Source organism: Candoia aspera, chromosome 7 (genome assembly GCF_035149785.1).
Source record: "Candoia aspera isolate rCanAsp1 chromosome 7, rCanAsp1.hap2, whole genome shotgun sequence".
Classification (NCBI taxonomy): domain Eukaryota; kingdom Metazoa; phylum Chordata; class Lepidosauria; order Squamata; family Boidae; genus Candoia; species Candoia aspera.
The window spans coordinates 75,548,873-75,568,231 of NC_086159.1; the positions used below are offsets into that span (position 1 = coordinate 75,548,873).

At 44.1% G+C, this 19,359-nt stretch overlaps 1 protein-coding gene across 1 annotated transcript in view; it reads left to right on the top strand.

Moving 5' to 3' along the window:
- Positions 1–8,869, top strand: part of MCM10 (minichromosome maintenance 10 replication initiation factor) — a 32,778-nt gene extending 23,909 nt beyond the window's left edge. Inside the window, exons 14-19 of the mRNA XM_063308181.1 lie at positions 690–828; positions 4,060–4,178; positions 6,157–6,270; positions 7,400–7,545; positions 7,753–7,795; positions 8,415–8,869. Of these exons, the coding sequence (XP_063164251.1) occupies positions 690–828; positions 4,060–4,178; positions 6,157–6,270; positions 7,400–7,545; positions 7,753–7,795; positions 8,415–8,498 (645 nt within the window). The 3' untranslated portion in view covers positions 8,499–8,869. The remainder of the gene's footprint in view (positions 1–689; positions 829–4,059; positions 4,179–6,156; positions 6,271–7,399; positions 7,546–7,752; positions 7,796–8,414) is intronic.
- Positions 8,870–19,359: the final 10,490 nt, after the last annotated feature.

Consider the following 19,359-nt stretch of genomic DNA (forward strand, 5'->3'; position numbering starts at 1 on the left):
CTGCAAGGGCTTGTCCAGGCAGTCTCAGAGAATTGGACACAATTGAACAGCTTAAAAAAAGTTGTCATAGTAGACTGATTAAACTACCTTTATGAATTGTCTCAGTTGATACATATTTCAATATTCTTATTAAAGCACCAGGATAAATGAGATTGTCTTTCGGCATACAATCAAATGTATCGTAAATTGGTTAGTTTTCCCTAGCCGCTATCGAAAAGACCTTCATTCCCAGCACTGGCTACTAATAATTTTCAGCCATTTAATAAACTTTCTGTTGATTCTCCAAACAATGTGTTAGCTTGCTTTTTCATTTGGATTACTTATTATATATTAATTGGGGTTCCCACTAAAATTCCCCCAAAATTTCTACTTGAAACATGGGATGGAGAATGGGATCCTGAACAGTACAGACATTTTTTTCATGGGTCCTCATTCAGGGATGAAAGAAAATGTATGATATGTGGCACACCTTGGGTGCTTTAAATTACCTGTTATAGCCTATGAATCTCACAGATTTAATTTGTTGGAAAAAGTCTCAATGTTGAACATGTGTAACTTTCAGAAATTATGGTTTCTGTACATATTGTGTCCATCAATGTATGGGATGTAACTTAGTTTTGACCTGCAAGCTTTTCATACAAGACTCAATTAAAATTGTTGACTACATTTCTAATGTCTTCCTTGTTTAGATTGCAGCGATAAAGAAACTGCGTGCAAAAGGCCAGATCCTTTCCAAAGTAGATCCAAATAGTGTCAAACGGAAACGATCAGACCTTGATGTTCCAGGGATTTCTGAGAGAGTTGAGAAAAATATCACTGTTTCAGAAGGTATGGAAAACACTGAACTTGATGATAGTTAACACACTGAACATCACAAACTCACACTGAAATTGGTCTCCTCCTTTGAATGCCAGCATAAGAAAACTGTCCTGATAAAAAACAGATCTCTCATTTTCTTTTTTCAGGCATTCATTAGGTAACTAACAAGCATCCTGGTTGCCATCTCTGAAGATAGTTCTGGCCCGTGGGATGTCTGAGAAAATAAAACCACAATTGGTTTTCATTGAAATAGTCTCACAACTGCATTGCTGGGTCAGATCAAAGACCCACCTAGAAAAGTTATTTCTAAAAGTGGCTGTTCAGATGACCATAAGGAAGCTTCTAGGAGGGCTTAATAAAGTTTGATATCCTGATTTGTTGGTCTGGATTAATCTAGACAAATAGAATCATAAATTGGGGTGCTCCCTATTCAGAATGGAAGAACTCAGGATTAATCCAAGAGATTAAAATAGCAGAGAGTCAAGAAGATGCATTATACCTGAACCAAAATCTTGTGGATTGAATGGTGAAATTGCAAGACATAGGTCCTTAATAAATTCCAGATAATGTCAACACAAGGCTATTAGATCAAGTCTAAGCCTATGACACTTCATTAAGTGTCATTTTATTTATTTTCCTGCAATAGGAAAGTCAGTTTATCCCTTTTCCTGCTAGCAGAAACCCCAGCACAGCAGCAGGACAAGGTCCACTATAGGTATACACACTCCCAGTCTTGGTCTGCGCTGAGATTCATAGATCTTCCATGCTGGTCTTTATACCTTCTCCTTGTATAATACAGGTAGTCCTCGCTTAACGACCACAATTGTGACTTGAATTTCAGTTGCTAAGCAAAATGGTAATTAAGCAAATCGGACCCAATTTTACAACTTTTTTTTTTGCAGCAGTCGTTAAGCGAATCACTGTGGGTGTTAAGCAAACCATGTGGTCATTAAGCAAATCATGTGGTTCCCCATTGATTTTGGCTGCCAGAAGCCAACCAGGAAGGTCAAAACTGGCAATCACATGACCATGGGACATTGTAACGGTCATAAATGTGAACCGATTGCCAGGCACCCAAATCTGCAATGGTCGTGTGATCTCCAGTTGTAAGTCGTTTGTTTCAACACCGCTGTAAGTCCAAACAGTCGCTAAACAAATGGTTGTTATACAGGAAGTCTGTATTCACTTTCCCAGCATCTAGCCAGGTGCAAGATAGTTTTTATTTATTTATTATGTATGTTACATATTTGATTTATACCCTGCCTTTTATTTAGGAGCTCAAGACAACGTATGTGGCATTCCCTCCTCCAGTTTGATTTACCTGCAGATAACTGGAGATGAGAGCCTGCCTGTGAAGAGGGGCTCTAGGGACCAGATGAGATGGCTGCTGCTGTGCCAGCCCCCTTGCTGGGTAGCTGCCTCCCTACCTGAGCTGCTGGATGCTGTGGCCAGGCTGGTGGTGGTGGAGTTCCCCAGGCTTATGGTCTTGGGGGCTGAAGTCTGCCTTTCCCGGGCACAGAATCGGAAGCAGCTCAGAAGTTCATGACAACCATGAACCTGACCTAGGTCACCAAAACCTGATACAGACAGGAGGAGGGCCACATGTGTGATCTGGTTTTAGGCTGGTGATGGTGTGATCTGGAGTTGGGAGGGGACACTGTTAGTTCCTGGTCATGGATGGACCACTCTTTGTTCACCTTGGAGTTTTCTGTGGCTGCGTCCCCTTCCCTCCCACGCCCAGGTGCCTGATAGACCCCGCTGGCTTTCAGGGGGAGCAGATCATGCCTATGCAGATTGTTGGTGGACCCTGGAGACCTCAAGTTTCAGAGGAGCTCTGGAAGATGACATGGCAGAAGGGACACCAAGTGGGCCACTAACAGAAGACAAAAATGAACCTTTCTTTATGGCAGGAAGAGTGACAAAATGTATTTCTTTGCTCTTACTGCATGCACAGATTGCTGGCTAGCGGCCTTATGTAGGGTGACCCAGTCACTCATGGGTAAGGCGGGATGAGGGGAGTACCTGCAAGGCCTCTGTGGGGATTATTCTAGGCATGTGGCAGATAATGTCGCTTGGGTCCCGCTTGATGAGCAGGCGGTAGCCATGACCAGGGGGACTTTCATACAACTCCGTCTTGTGCATCAGTTATGCCCTTTTCTGGATTGGGAGCTTGCCGTATTCACAGTCACAGTTGGATTTATGCAGGGCTTTCTGTGTGGGACTGGCCTTGAAGCTGGAACTGGCCCAGAATCACCTCAGTACACCCATGTCACACCACTACTTTGTGAGCTGCACTGGCTCCTGGTAGGCTTTCAGCGCAGTTCAAGGCGCTGGTTATCGTTTATGAACCATACATAGCACAGGCCCAGGTCATTTGCAAGACCGCCTGTCCCACAAGGGTCCACAGGGTGGGCGTTCCCAAGGTCGGTCTATCCAATGGGGCTTCTCTGCTGCTGTGCCCGCCCTTTGGAGCAAGCTTCCCCCCACTGAAGTTCAGTGGCCCCAACCCTGTTAGCCTTCCATGGTGTGATGGAATGTGAGGGCGACCTTGGAAGATGAAGGGGGAAGAGATGCTGCCTAGGGAACCATCAGATAAAAGGGAAAGGAGCACGCAGCAGAGTAACGGCCAGAGAAAGAAACTTAGGAAGGACCCACCCTAACTACTCAGGTAGTAAATAGAGAGGACAGGAGGACTGTACGTTCAGACTTGCTAGATTCTGTTAATGTAGCCTTACAATAAAGTAAAATTAGCTCATCTGATCGTGTTTCCTGTCTGGTTTACCTGGGAGGGCTGACACGTAGAACCACGAAGACCTGGATTTCCCCCCATGCACTGGACCCAGATGGTAGTGAGAAAGTGTTTGCTATACCCAGCCTAAGCTATATATCAATTTTATGTTACTATATTGGTTCAGAATTGCATTTATCTTTGGACTTAATTGTTTTTTTTTATTGATGTAAACTTGTGAGTGGGACAATTTTATAAGTTCCTTAAACAAATACACTTGAGCCCCACAAGAACCTGCCTGTGGTGTGGGTTGGGCTGAGAGGGAGAGACTGCCTACAGACACGCAGTGAGCTTCCAGGGCTGTGGGTGGAGATGAAATACAATGAGACCGTTGAAGGAGAGTGGCCTACGGATTGTCAAGACAATTAAGGCTGGCTAGCAAAGGCTAGCTAAAGGAATAATCTTGCCCAGCTACACTATAGAAGTTTGTATTTGTGTGTGTGTTTCCATAGATGCTGAAGCATTAGAGCCTGTCAAAAAGAAACAGCGCCAGCAGCTTGAATACCTGGAGTCTGATGAGTTTCAAGAGATATTGAGTGCTCAATCTAAACATACAGGTGTCCTTAAGGAGGTAAGCCTGTCCTGCATAAAATTATTTTGAACAGCCAAGAATCAATCAAGGAATTCTTAGTACAGTAGTCCTTGTTTAATTATCACCATTGGGACCGGCAATTCAGTTGTTAAGTGAGCAGTTGCTAAGTGGAACCATGACTGTGCTTATGATCTTACTTCAGCTTTCCTTTGCTTTACAGACTGCAGAGGTCATAAATGTGAGGATTGGTTGTAAAGGTACTTTTTCATCACTGTCGTAACTGCAAACAGTCACTAAATAAGGCAGTCACGATTCGCTAAACAAGGACTACCTGTATTGGGCAATTTGGAAGAGTACAAAAGCAGCTTTTAAAAAAAACCAATTATCCAATTTAAATTAATTTTACAGCACAACTTGAGGTGCTGGTTAAAGCTATCCTTAAGCATTGGGCTGCATGTGAAGTAGGAAATGAGAGTCCTGCCCATCATCAGAGTTAAAAAACACTAGATTAATGTAAGTCAAGCTAGAAAATTTCCCAATTAACTTTTTGCTAGCATTTCCCTATTTGTATCCTCATCTACAATTGAAGAGTCACAGGCAGGACTTTCCAGCTGCTTCAAACTTGGTGCATCTCAAGGAAATCTGCACACAAGTGTGTGTATTTATGACCTGGTTCTGAGCCAATGATTGCTAGGGTTCTTCAGGGTTAAGTTACAGGTCGTCCTCGCTTAGCGACTGCCTCAAACAGTGACTGTTTGCAGTTATGATGGTGATGAAAAAGTAACTTGGCAACCAATCCTCGAATTTAAGACCTTTGCAGGCTCTAAAGCAAAGGAAAGCTGAAGTAAAATCATAAGCACAGTCATGGTTTTGCTTGGTGACCACTTTGCTTAATGACTGAGTTGCTGGTCCCAGTTGCGGTTGCTAAACAAGGATTACATGTAGTTTTAAAATCTTCAGGAGTGTCAGAAGGCATGATTCTTTGTCTCCCATATGAGTGGTGACACCCAAGACGTCCAGCGTTCCCATGACTATCCTAAATACATCAGTATCCGTTCTATTCTGCTGGCTTCCAGGTCCAAGTGAAGGTGTTGACTATTTCTCTATAAAGCCCTACGTGGCCCAGGCCATGTCCATTCTGTAATCAAGCTTCTGCGTCATGTCATGTCCCTGACATGTAGCAACAGAAAAAGCTAAAAATAACTAAATCAGTATAGAGTATCTAATACAGGGGAAAATTTGGACAAAGCAATGTAAAACTGTCCTCCCAGCTAAACTTACACCTCCACATTTATTTTACAACTTCTGTTCTTTCAAGTTTTTAAGCTGCTGTCTCCCTAGAGCTGCTAGAAACTTAATAGAAAATTCCACACCCAATACACTGTCTGCAGTATTAGGATGAAATCATGCACAGTGTCTGGTTTTTACAAGAGCGGGGTCAGGATCAGAGCGGCACGAAGAATCAGCTTGTTCCGCTTGTTCCATGTAGCGGTGCAGCTTAGAATCTGCAGGGGGGGGGAAGCAATAGCTAATACAACCGCCCAAAACTATCCCATACTGTATATGACAAGGGTGTATTTCCTATTCTGTGCATCTTAATTTTTTAAGTGAGGATTTAACTAGCCAGTGCTTACTGTTTCTAAATATACTTCCCTATTCAGATATTAAAACATTTAGTAGCTTGACTGTTCCCCCAGGCATTTGAGCTAGGAAGTTAGGTGAACACTGATGCCGGTGATGTGGCCTTTTGTTTGTGGGACTTGCTGTTTTAACTAAGGTAAATGTTGTGGGGTCAATTTAACCTTTGTACCCTGCCCAGCATCACTGCTGTGAAATAGACAGCGGTGGGTGGGTGGGTGAATGGAAGGAAGGAAGGATATTTCAGCAGAATGCATGCTATTTATACCGGTTCTATTTATATGAATTTCTGTCTCCAGCAGAATTCATGCTATTTACCAGAGCAAGATTAAAAGTTTAATCTCAGGATCAATCCCTCTTTCTCACTATCATATCACAGTTTGAGGCTGAGCTGCAGGAACGTTACTTTGAGCCCTTGGTGAAGAAAGAGCAAATGGAAGAGAAGATGAGGAATATCCGAGAAGTGAAATGTCGCGTGGCAACGTGCAAAACGGTGAGCGAAGTTGCCCCTTGATGCGTCTCTGAAGCCTGCCTTGATCGGTGGCAGAGAATCTGCAAAAAAGCTTTCCTAGCAGTTCTTCTTCTCAGTTCTGCCCTTCAGATTTCTGTGGATTGCCACACCATCATAGAATGACGAATCTCTAGAACTGAGTTTAAACAGGGCTTCTGCCAACCAAGCCAAACTGGTCTGTTGCAGCAGGTCTTAAGGCACATGGAAATTCTTGATTTTTTCCTATGGCATAGCCATTGTTTTTCAAACTTGGCCGCTTTAAGACGTGTGAACTTCAACTCCCAGAATTCCCCAGCCAGCCATGCTGGCTGGGGAATTCTGGGAGTTGAAGTTCACACGTCTTAAAGCAGCCCGGTTTGAGAACACTGGAAGTCTTTCGAGACCATCATTGCATTTAAGAAGTGGGTGAAGTATTATGCTGATTTTCAGGTGTGTATGCACATGCAGTTTGGGGAGGTTGTAACCAATGAAGGGTTAATACTTAATACTTATCATATCCAGGCCCCTTGGGCTATACATCTCTAATTCATGTATCTGATGAAGTGAGCCTTGGCATGCAAAAGTTTACGCCATTAGAGAATTGTTGGCTTTTAAGATGCTACAAAGGTGCAACCCTGTCATGCTCAACAGGGTGGTTTCATTTTAATTTTTTTATAATATTTTATTAGACTTTTTCAATACACTAAAGGTATAAAGAATTAAAAGAAGAAGAAAACAAAGAGTATAAAAAATAAGAAATGAAAAATGAAAGAAAACAGAATTATGACTTCCGCCATTGTTCTGTTGAGTAATTGCCCTCTTATTCTTTCCCCTTCCTCTTTGACCCTTTTTAATCCCCAGATCCATAAATCATCAGTTCAGTCTTTTCTTCTTTCAACAAAAAGTCCATCTAAGGGTTCCAGTTTTCTAAAAAGGTCTTTATTATTTTTTTAAACTGGTCAGCTTTGTCATTTCTGCAAGCTCCATCAATTTTATCATCCAATCCTCTACTGAGGGTATTTCATTATTCCTCCAGTCTTCCATCTTTGTGCATGCAATAATCCTGCCACAGTTACCACATGCATGTGTTTTGCAAAGTGCATCTCTCTTTTTTTCTCTTTTTACCCGGAAGTGCAAGTACACCTATTTCAAACTGCTGGATTCGTGCGTGACAGAACATCACGAGTATCACTGGCACAATGGGGTGAAGCGATTTTTCAAGTGTCCTTGTGGGAACAGAGCCATCTCCCTTGACAAGCTCCCAAAAAAACACTGCAGGTATGGGAAGCGGCGGTCTGTCTTTGGTTGCAGATATTTTGGGAAAGAGCTGATCCTTGATGGAATCTTGCAATGCATCCTGTCCAGTCTCTTAAAACTAAGCACGATGGGAAAAATTGGGGCATCACTTCCAGCACCAGACTTTCTATGAGCAGTGGATGCACTGCACACTGAATGGATCTTGATTTTTCTTCCTTTCTGTTTCAGCAACTGCGGCCTCTTTAAATGGGAACGTGATGGAATGCTCAAGGTAAGGGTCCATCAAACATTTGCTACCAAAATTGGACTAGAAAGGAAGCGATTTGCCCTTAAAATTATTTTCTGCTCTCAGAACAATCCAGACCAGCCTTTCTCAACTTTTGACCCTGGAGGAACCCTTTAAATATTTTTCAGGCCTTGGGGAACCCCTGCACATTCAGGCTCAAATGTAGGCCAGAAGTTATAAAATTATTATATTTGTTTCATGGATAGGCCTGTATAGAGGCATTAACAGCGTTCTTAAACTAAAAAGAAAGAATGGAACTTACCTCTTTAATGTAAAGTTGCCAAATAGGAAATATGTTTTAAATAAATCGTGGTCTCCCAAGGAAGAGTGCCACGGAACCCTGGTTGAGAAACCTTGATCCAGACAATAAAATCTGGAGTTTATAGCCTGGAAATTCCAAGGTACAACCTGCAGAGAGATGTTATGAACAATATTTGGAATTGGAATTGCATTTTGGTGGAATAGTTGTTAGAAGCTAGCTTCTCCTGAGAAGGCTTGTGTGAGAGCATCACCGTGTCTGCAGTTAGTTATGTGCCTCCAGTGATGGATTGAAGCTGATCTTGATTCGAAGCCACCACAGCTAATGGAACACTTCCTTTTCTAGGAGAAGAAAGGCCCCAAGATTGGGGCAGAAACTCTTCTGCCAAGAGGAGAAGAACAAGCCCAGTTTCTCAACAGCATGAACTAATGGCTGTTTCCCTCTTGGGCATTTGGCTATTGAATTTCCCACCCGTTTCTGGAAAACTTCTCAGGTCCCTTCTTGCAAGACATTCTCATGCTGCCATCTTTCCTCTATAAATGACAGTCTGCTCAGAATAACTTTTATATTGCTTTGAAACCAGGAACAGATGAGCCTAATCCTTCTTCAAGGTCGCACTTCATTGGATTTTGGCAGAAGTGCCTGTTTTCTCAGATATCAACTGGCATGTTTAGAGGAGAACCTTGAAGTCATTTCCTTGGAACTTCAGTGGAAGTTTCTCTGATATTTTTGCAGTTCGGGATGTAGCTGAAGAATATTCAGTTCTATTTTCTGAGGCTCAGTCGTGCCTGGAGAAATACTTCCCCAGATATGTCTTTTTCTAAAAGTTAAGGCTTCACCCTCCCTGGAAACATGATGCTCTAAAAATCCTTCTTGCTTTCCTGGCTTAACAGCAAACTCTGTGACTGTTGGATCTTCTCTTAGCAAGGTGTGGACCACATTAATATATGCTCCCAAGTGGAGACTTGGTTGAAAGAAGACACCTTTGATTTTATATAAAAAAAATAGCCTCCGTTTTATGAGCTTTGCCTTTTAAACTCTTTTTTTAATCCAGTAACTTAACATCTGTTTGCTTATGGCTCTTCAAAAGCTGCTAACCACAGCCCCCAGCATCCACTATTGTTAGCTGTGCCAGGAAGGGCAGCTGAACGTTGTAGTTAACAAAGCTTAAAAAGCTGAAACTTCAAACCCCGAATGACTGCATAGAGCGTTATGAATGGCAACACTACTTTGCGGGAGGGAGCTTTTCTGGAAATAATGTTTTGGTGGGATGGGCCAAAAAGTCAAGATGGTACACATAAGTCATGTGACACATAAAAAGAGGGCAGGGCTCTAATTACACCAGTGTTTCTCAACCTTGTCAAGTTTAAGATGCGTGGACTTCAACTTCCAGAATTCCCCAGCCAGCATGGCTGGCTGGGGAATTCTGGAAGTTGAAGTCCACGCATCTTAAACTTGACAAGGTTGAGAAACACTGGATTACACTATTGAAGCTGCCATCTTCACTTTTTTGGCCTCCCCCTGAATGTTTCTTATGAAGCATATCAAGAAACCATGAGCTCTCCCAAACTGGAAGGTTGAGTTGTAGGAAATGGTACTGAAACTTTGCGAGCCTTGTGTATATTCAGGGCAATTCCACTGTGGCATAGTTTACACTAATAATTTGAACAATGGTAACATACCTTTTTCCGATCTGTATTTCAGCAATTAATTTGTTTCCCTTCACTTTTGCCCACACTTCCTATAAATAAAATTGATCCGCAGATCTTAGCATATGAGCTATTGGAATATTGAAATGGAGTGCAGTGATTAAATTTTTAACCTGTTGTTTTCAAATCATATATATGCCTTGTAGAAAATGTATGGTATGGCACATACTGTTACAATAAACATGTAAAAGTTTAAAAGGCTGGCTCGTTTATTCTCTACTTTTGGAAGAAATATGAACACTTAGTTTGCCCAAGTCTTATAATTCATCACTGGTAGCTACAGATTTTAAATATATATTTTGGGACTTCCAGGAGTTATTGATGAGGGGGGTTCCCAATTTCCACAAAGGCAAAACGTTAAAAGGACTTTACATTGTTTCCTGGCCCCTATGTATTTCCCATGGTCCTTCAGTCTAAGCATAGCATGGATGGGTCATTCTGTAGCCCAAAGATTGGAGGAAGTTGGTATCCTTAAGTTAAGAATGGTATCCTTAACTTGTAGTTGTATACTAAACAAAGCAAAACTGTAGGGAGCTGCGTCCACAAAGTTCTGATTTCCCAGTAGCCTTCCAGTTGCAATTCAAAGTGCTGCTTGTCAACTATAAAGCCCTACATGGTACAGGACCAGGTTATCTGTGGGGACACCTGTTACCAATGGTATCTGCCCGTTCCACAAACTCTAGTAGGCAGGCATGCTTCAGGTCCCCTCATTGAAGCCATGTCAACTGCTGGGACTCGGGAAGCATTTTTCCAGTGCAGCATCTGCCCTCTGGAATGACTCCCTCCCCCACTGATAAACAGTTGGGCCCAACCCTACTGGCCTTCATGGAGTGGTGCCAACTTGATTGGAATTCCTACCAGGAGGAATGGTGTTGGCTTCTTCAGGATCACAAAAACACACAAATGTATATTTGTGATCCTGAACACCTATTAATTTTTGTTGCTCTGAACCATACTGGTTTGATGCTGTCTACCTGTTGTTTGTTGATTGCGTGCCACCCAGAGTCAGAACAGTTTTAGTTGGGCGGTTATATAAATTTCTTTAAAAAATGAATAGCAGAGAAGGATTCCATAATACCTTTCTGTTTCTCTAGCAAAAATACCTAACTTAGTGCACTTTGCTATCACTGTTACTGATTCAGATCAATGGGATAGCTGGCAAAGTTATGTTAGATTTCTCCCTTGTGGGTGACATGCATGGTTTTCATGAGAGAAGTTAAGCTTTATCAAAGGCCTCTATTAATAATCAATAGACATGATATACTTATTTGGAAGGATACAACTATCATGAATTAAAGTGCTGTTTTGGCTCTCATCCCACAGAACTGATAAGATGCAACTGCCAAGGGCCCTCTTCCAAGAACATGGACACGCTTTATCCATAAAACCATAATTACTGATATTGGCTACAATACTTACTATACCCTGGCTTTGCTTTCATTTTTGTAAATCATAGCTGTTAATGGAGAGAAAAGCTTTAAAGTTCATCAGCTAAGCTGCTTAGTAAGTTCTTCAAAACTGGGGGGGTCCTTGTTAAGATTTTAGTTGGTCAGGAAGTGAACATAATGGAATGCATGCTTTTGTAAAGACATTTCTTGAAGACATTTCTTGAAGATAAAACAATGTCAGGAGAATGTTAATGGCTGTGCCCTCCTCAAGACCCAACTGTGCTGGACAATTTTTGTCCAGTATCCAACATTTCCTTTTTAGGGAGGGTTGTTGAGAAGATAGTCATGCAGCAGCTTCAGAGGATCCTGAATGAAGCGGATTATCTGGACCCCTTTCAGTCAGGATTCAGACCTGGACATGGGACGGAAAGGTCATTGGTTGCGCTTTTAGATGACTTCCAGCAGGAGCGGGATGGGGCTAGTGCATCCATCCTTGTTCTACTTGACCTCACGGTGGCCTTCAATACCTATGACCATGGTATTCTTCTGGGCTGGCTGTGAGGGTGGGTGGTCAGCAGCCCTGCATTTTGCTGGTTCTCTTTCTTCCTTCACAGCCAATTCCAGTCACTGTTGATCAGGAGTGAGAAGTCTCATGCTCAGCCCCTACACTGTGGGGTGCCACAGGGTTCGGTGCTTTCTCCGCTCCTGTTTGCCACCTACATGAAACCGCTGGGCAAGATCATCCGTAGCCAAGGGGTGAGGTGTCACCAGTATGCTGATGATACCCAACTTTATATCTCTGCCCCTGGTGAAGTAAGCAATGCTGTTGACGTCCTGTCTCAGTGCCTGGAGGCTGTGAGGCTTTGGACGGGGAACAATAGACTTCAACTCAACCCTGGCAAGACTGAGCGGCTTTGGGTCTTGGGGCCACCAGGATCTGGAAATTTACCATCTTTAGTTCTAAAGGGTGGGGCACTGCCCCAGACCCAGTGTGCAATCTGGGGGTCCATCAGAACACATGACTCCCGCTTGAAGAGGTTGTGTGCCAGTTGTGCACATTCCAGTCACTCACATGCTGGTCACCTCCCGTATGGATTACTATAAATCACTCTACATGGGGCTGCCCTTGAAGAGCATCTGGAAGCTTCAGCTGGTGCAAAATGCAGCAACCAAGGCATTTATGTGTGCACCTAGATCAGCGCACATTACACCTGTAATCTGCAAGCTGCACCGTCCTGAATGAAGTGGATTATCTGGACCCCTTTCAGTCAGTTTGTTTCTGGATTCAGTTCAAGGTGCTGGTGATGACCTATAAAGTCCTACATGGCATGGGGCCGGGATATTTGAGGGACTGCCTCACTCCAATCACATCTACCCATCCCATCAGATCCAGCACAAAGGGAATGTCATTTGACGGGACCCAGGAGGAGAGCCTTTCCTGCCACTGCTCCTCCCTGTGGAACATCTCCCCTGAGGTGAGACTGGCCCTGACCTTGCTGGCCTTCTGGAAGAGCTTCGTCAGCTGGCCTGAGGATTCAGTGGCATTGCTGGAGAGCCTGCTAAATGGTTGAACTTTAGGACAATGAATGTTGCTCTCCCACTGATGTTTTTATGCTTTTACTGTAATAGCCTGATTGTTTTTATTGTTTTCAATTATTTTTGCAGTTTTTTGGGGGTTGATTTTTGTACTGTTTTCTGGATTTTTAACTTTGTAAGCCACCCAGAGTCACAGCAGTGAGATGGGCAGCTATATAAATTTAATAAATACTATAAATAAATACTATGGAGCCTTCATCCTCATTTCTTGTTCTCTATGTGAAGCAAATGGCCCATACATCTTGAATCTAGAGATGTCTTAAACTGTTCTCAGGAGAAGAAATATACCATTTTGATTTTTAAAATATTAATCTGATTTTGGCAAAAGAGTGTCAGCTGCAAAACTAAAGGAGCATTAGACGTTTTTGAAATGTGGACATTTTTTAATATTATAACTTTAGAGAGAGAATGCCAGAAGCTAAAATATATTTAATAAACAGATAAATTATTATGGAGTTAAGCAATATTCTTTACCCATAGTCTAAGATCATTTGAAATACTCTAAAGAGAGCGGAAAATGGTTGCTTTCAAGCATCCCTATCAAAATAGTAGTGATTATTTTAAAATAATGCTTACCCATTTGCTATAGATGGAGCTGGTATATGCGCACTGTATTAGCGATCTGCAGGACTTCAGAAATTATTTGGAAAAGGTGCTTTGAACCATGTGGGAGCATGATCACAGCTCCACTTTGTAACTCTTTAAAGCAGCCACTTCTTTTTTCCAGTAAGTGCAGAGGGCAGTTCCACACCCTGGGCAAAGATGCAGCCACTTTAAAGAGCTGTAGGCAGATGGTGCATTTGTGGTCCTCTCCACTCTGAAGCATCTTTTTTGAGCATCTGAGTCTGCAGCATTCCACAGCCTGAATATGCACCGTGGTAGGTAGGTACACACACACACACACACACACACACATCTCTTAAAGAGTTGATCCTGCCTACAGGTAGGACTTGTTCAATGTCCAGGGTTTTCTACATATTTGTACTAGAAAGTAAGAAGTAACTTTAAGCAAAGTAAGTGTCCTAACAGCCAGGAACCACGCTGAGACAAGGAATAGGTCTCTAGTGTTTATTACTGCTACATTAGACAGAAAATCCTAACAAACTGAAGAAGTGTGGGAAAAACCCAGACAAATAAACCCCAAAAGTCAAGGCGGGTCTGATCTGTGTCTCTTTGAATGGCTGCTTAACTCCTCAGTACTACGCATGCGTTTTCCCCCCTGGATAGGGGCCCCTTCCTGCTCACCATCAGTACTCATGACATCACCCTCCCCTCCAGATTCACATTCCATTTCAGCCCCCACCTCTCCAGAGTTCCTTCCTCCCTCCAGAGTCTCATGAGAGTCCATCTCCCCCTCCAAGCTCCCATGGGAACTGGGCAACGATGGGAATTCTTCAAAGGAAAACTCCTCCAAGGATGAATCAGTGCTGCTCTCCAGGTCTGATAACGCTTCTGGCCCAGGTGGCTGCTGCTGGAAAATAGCTAGATAATTAGAAGATTCTTCCCCCCACCCTTGGGAAATGCAAGCCGGAGGTGAAGGGCTGCAGCTCTCCCTCCTCTCAGTCTGGCCTCAGAGCCTCAGGCAGGGGTGGAGGTTGCCAACTTATGAACTCCTCTGCTTGGGATTCCTCTGCTTGCTCAGTCAAGTGAGGAATCTCTGGTAGAGTGCGAGGCTTGGGTTTGTGAGGGAAAAGCTGATGGAATCGATGAACCAGTGTTGGTGCATGCATATCTCTGGCATTTTCCCACGTGCGCTCTTCCTCAGGGTACCCTTTCCAGTGTATTAAATATTGGATGCCCTTTCCCCTCCTCCTAGAGTCCAGAATTTCCTCAACTTCGTATTCCTCCTCCCCCTCCACAATTACTGGAGGTGGGGGGGGGGGGGATTTGCGATTGTAAGGTACTTGGGGGAGGGTCCTTGGCTAGCAAGGCTCTGTGAAAGACTGGATGGATTTTCATGGATGCTGGCAGCTTTAAGCGATAAGCCACGGGATTTATCTGCTGTACCACAGTGAAAGTGCCCACAAACTTAGAGTCCAACTTCTTGGAGGGCCTGGTAGAGGTCAAAAACTTGGTAGAGAGCCACACTTTGTCTCCCACCGAAATCGCTGGCCCCTCTTGTCTGTGAGCATCTGCAGCTCTCTTGTAAGGACTCTTTGCCCTGTTCAGCTGCTCCTTTAACAACTCCTGTGTGGCTTGTTGCTCTTTAAGAAAATCAGCCATGGCTGGAACAGTTCCCTGCTGGGAGGAGGTGGGCAACACCCGAGGGTTAACCCCGTAGATTGCTTGGAAAGGAGACATCTTGGTAGAGGATTGCACAGAGTTGATATAAGTAAATTCTGCCATGGGGAGCAGGGCTGGCCAATTGTCTTGCTGATAAGTGGTGTAACACCTGAGATACTGCTGTAACCATTGGTTAATTTTCTCAGCTTGCCCGTTACTAGCCGGATGATGCGATGATGATAGGTGGATCTGGACCCCTAATGACTGGAAAAGGACCCTCCAGAACCTGAAAGTGAACTGAGGGCCTCTGTCACTCACCGATTTATCATGCCTCTATACCTAAAAACATGGTCCATAAACAACTGCGCTGTGGCTTGTGCAGATGGGAGGCCCTTGCAAGGAATAAAATGTGCCATTTTAGTGAAAAGGTCCACTACCACTAGTATGGAAGTCACCCCCTGGACAGGGGGTAAATCAGTGATGAAATCCATGGAGATTGTATCCCAAGGCCTACTGGGGGTGGGTAGGGGTTGCAAGAGTCCTGTGGGCTTCCCTGGGAGAGGCTTGGCTCATCTACAGGTATGACAAGAAGCAATGTAACCCTTTATGTCTGCAGTCATCTTAGGCCACCAGTAGTCTCTCAGAGCTCTATGGAGAGTTTTGAAAACACCTACGTGGCCTGCCGTTTGATGGTCATGGCAAAGTCTCAGTACTTCTTCCCTCAATGAGGGGGGAATGTATAATTGCCAGAGGTTTTCTGCCTCCACATTAAAGGGGGAGGCAGTGTCTTGTGGGCCCCTCTGGAGGTCATCCATCCTGGCCCTGGCATACGGGTCCTGTTGCTGCTGAGCTCTGACTCTTGTAAATAGGTCCTCTGCTTGTCTGCCTGCTGCTAAAATCTCTGTCTGGTTCCCCCTGATAGACTGTTGAAAGTTGTGAGGTTGTAATATGGTAGCCTGTACCTTCTGGTGAGTGGCGGGGGTTGCCTGAATGGATTGAGACAAGGCATCTGCCAAACAGTTTTGCACCCCGGGAACATAAGAAATAACAAAATTGAAACGGGAGAAAAACTGGCTCCATCTGATTTGGTGTGGGGTGAGGGATCTGGTGTTTTGTAGAAGCTGTAAATTCTTGTGATCGGTGCAAACTTTCACAGGAAAGGTTGCACCTTCTAGCCAGTGCCTCCACTCTTGAAATGCTGCTTTAATTACTAGCAACTCCTTGTTAAAAACATCATAGTTTCTCTCTGCTGGTGAGAGCGTGCGGGAGAAAAATGCACAAGGGAGCAATGTATTCTCTGTTTTGTTGGTATATTGCAATAAAACAGCCCCAATAGCAATATCTGAAGCATCTGAATGCATTATGAATTACTTTGTGGGATCAGACTGCTTTAAAAGCGGCTGGGATGCAAAGAGCTGCTTAAATTCTTGGAAGGCTGCTTGCTCCCTCTCCCCCCAAATGAATTTGGATCCTTTCTTCAAAAGCTGTGTGAGAGGTTTAGCCCTGTCACTAAATTTATTTATGAATCGCCTGTAAAAATTGCAGAACCCTAGAAATTTTGGTACCTCTTTCACATTTTGGGGGGGTTGCCAAGAGAGAATTGCCTGGACCTTAGAAGGATCCATGGATATGCCTTCTGTTGATATTTTATAGCCCAGGAAATGTAATTCAGTTAAATTGAAGGGACACTTCTCTAGCTTGGCAAACAGCTTGTTCTCTCTCAGTCTTTGTAAGACATTATGTACATGGGTTACATGAGTTGTAGCATCCTCAGAGAATATTAATATGTCATCCAGATAAATGACCAGATACTTATCTAGTGAATTAGAGAAAATTTGATTCATAAATCAGGAAAATATGGCTCCTGCATTAGACAAGCCAAAGGGCAAAACAAGGTACTCAAATTTACCAAACCTGGTATCGAAGGCAGTCCGATATTCATGCCCGTCTTTCATCTGGATCAGATTGTATGCATTCCTGAGGTCCAACCTAGTAAAAATGTGTGCTTTCTGTAAGCGATCCAGCAGATCAGTTATTAGTGGGAGTGGGTAATTTTCTTTGACCGTGACTTTATTGAGGGAACTGAAATCATGCACCACTCTCATGGGTGCCTCCTGGTTTGCCAGTGCCAACAGGTCAGGCTTCTTTGGTACAAAGAAGGTAGGAGCAGACACTGGGGAAGTAGATGGTCGGATGAAACCCTTTTGGAGATTAGAATCCAAGTAATCCTTTAAGGTGGCTAGTTCTTTGGGGGACATGGGGTATTGTTTCCTTGCTGGAATGTTGGCTCCTGGTATCAACTCAATGGTGCAGTCACAGTCCCTATGGGGGGGGGGTAGTGCTGTGGCCTCTTGTTCGCTGAAAACGTCTGCAAAATCTGCATACTTGCCTGGCAACTGGACCCCCCCTGCTTCCGTGACTGCGTTGGTTGCTGGAGAGATGAGAGTGGCTTGAATCTTGTGGTGCTGGCATTCCTTAGCTGGGAAGGAGATTGCGTAGTCCAGTTCAACAATGGGTTGTGGATCTTCAGCCAAGGTGTGCCCAGGACTATAGGCACTTTAAGTGATGCAGTAACATAAAGTTGGATCCACTCAGTGCGGTCTCCCGTTGTTAGTTGCAAAGGTTCTGTGAAACTTCTAATTGGCCCTGCCTTGAGGGGCTGGCCGTCAATGGTCTCAACTTCTATGGGACGTGGCAATTCTATGGTCGGGATGTTCAGGTCTTGTACAGTCTGTACATCAATAAAATTGGTGGAAGCTCTGGAATCCACGAGGGCCTCTAGCTTGACCTGGTGCTCTGGGTTTACGTGCATTATGACTGGTAAGTAGTAAAAGGATTGCCTGGAATCCTCGGAATGAGCCCTTCTTAATTGATTGATGGTCTCCCTGCTGAGCTCTGTGGAGGGAGACTGACGGAGTTTCCCTGGTTGGAAGTCGAGGTGGAGGTGGCTCTTGGTTCTGCTGCTTGCCCTGGGGCTCTTACGGAATTTGCTTGGCTTCTCGCTGGGCAAGCTCTCACCATGTGCCCCTGGACTCCGCAGTAGAAACAGAGGGCTCTCTCTCTCCTTCTCTGTCTCTCAGCCTCGGAAATAAGCCTCCTGCTCACCCTGATCTGCATCAGCTTCTCTGGTCCTGAGTAAAGAGATGCTGCGGAGAGAGCTGGAAATCCTGGAAGCGCTCTGAGGCCCCTGTTTCTCCCTGGCTGCATCTGTCTGAGCTCTTCTAGCCTGGCGTCTATGACCACGGACAGTTGATATAAACCTTCTAGGGTAGCTGGTGTTCCCTGGTGCACTAATTCATTTTTAATTTCTTCATCCAGCCCCTGTTTGAATTGGTCTTTCAAGGCACTCTCATTCCAGTCCAGATCTCCTGCTAACAGCTTGAAATCAGCAATGTAGATTCCCACCCTCTTGTTGCCTTGCTTGAGCTTCCGAATTTCCCGGCTGGCAGTGACCTCTCTGATTGGGTCGTCAAAGTGTGCTCCGAACCCTGCCAGAAAATTCTGGTAGTCATTGAGAATTGGGTCGTTGTTCTCCACCATGGGAATAGCCCATTTGGCTGCTTGGCCCTTTAGCAGACTTAAAATGAAGGTGACTCTGGTTCTGTCTGTGGGAAACTCTGCCGGTCTGCTGTTGAAAAATATTGTGCACTGTGTGAGAAAGGTTCTCAACTGTCCTGCTTCTCCTCCAAACTTCTCTGGTAGACTGCCCTTGGATCTCAAGACTACTGGTGGAGCTGCTGCTGCTGGCACTGGTTGTGGGTTAATCGGAGCTGGTTGTTGTAACTGCTGTAGCATGGCTGCTTGTAATGTGTTGATCTGGAGATCTACTTGCTGTTGATGTTGTTGCAATGCTGCTGCCAATTGTTGAATGGCCTGCCGAATTTCCTGGTTTTCCGAAGACATTTTCCCAAATGTCTCTTCCTTTTTTTTTTTTTTTGTTCCTCCCTCTTTCAATGGGAGTAGGAGTTTTGTTCCTCCCTCTTTCAATGGGAGTAGGATTGATGTCCTAACAGTCAGGAACCACACTGAGACAAGGAATAGGTCTCTAGTGTTTATTACTGCTACATTAGACAGAAAATCCTAACAAACTGCAGAAGCGTGGGAAAAACCCAGACAGATAAACCCCAAAGTCAAGGCGGGTCTGATCTGTGTCTCTTCGAATGGCTGCTTAACTCCTCATGCATGCGTTTTCCCCCCTGGATAGGGGCCCCCTCCTGCTCATCATCAGTACTCATGACAGTAAGTGATAATATGAGAAGGATCAGTGATGTAGGTACATTAGGGTAGGGCAAATAATCTAGATAGTTTGCCAATTCAACAGATTTTTATTGCTTTATCTGCTTCAACAGATTTTTACTGCAGGCAGTTCTTCCA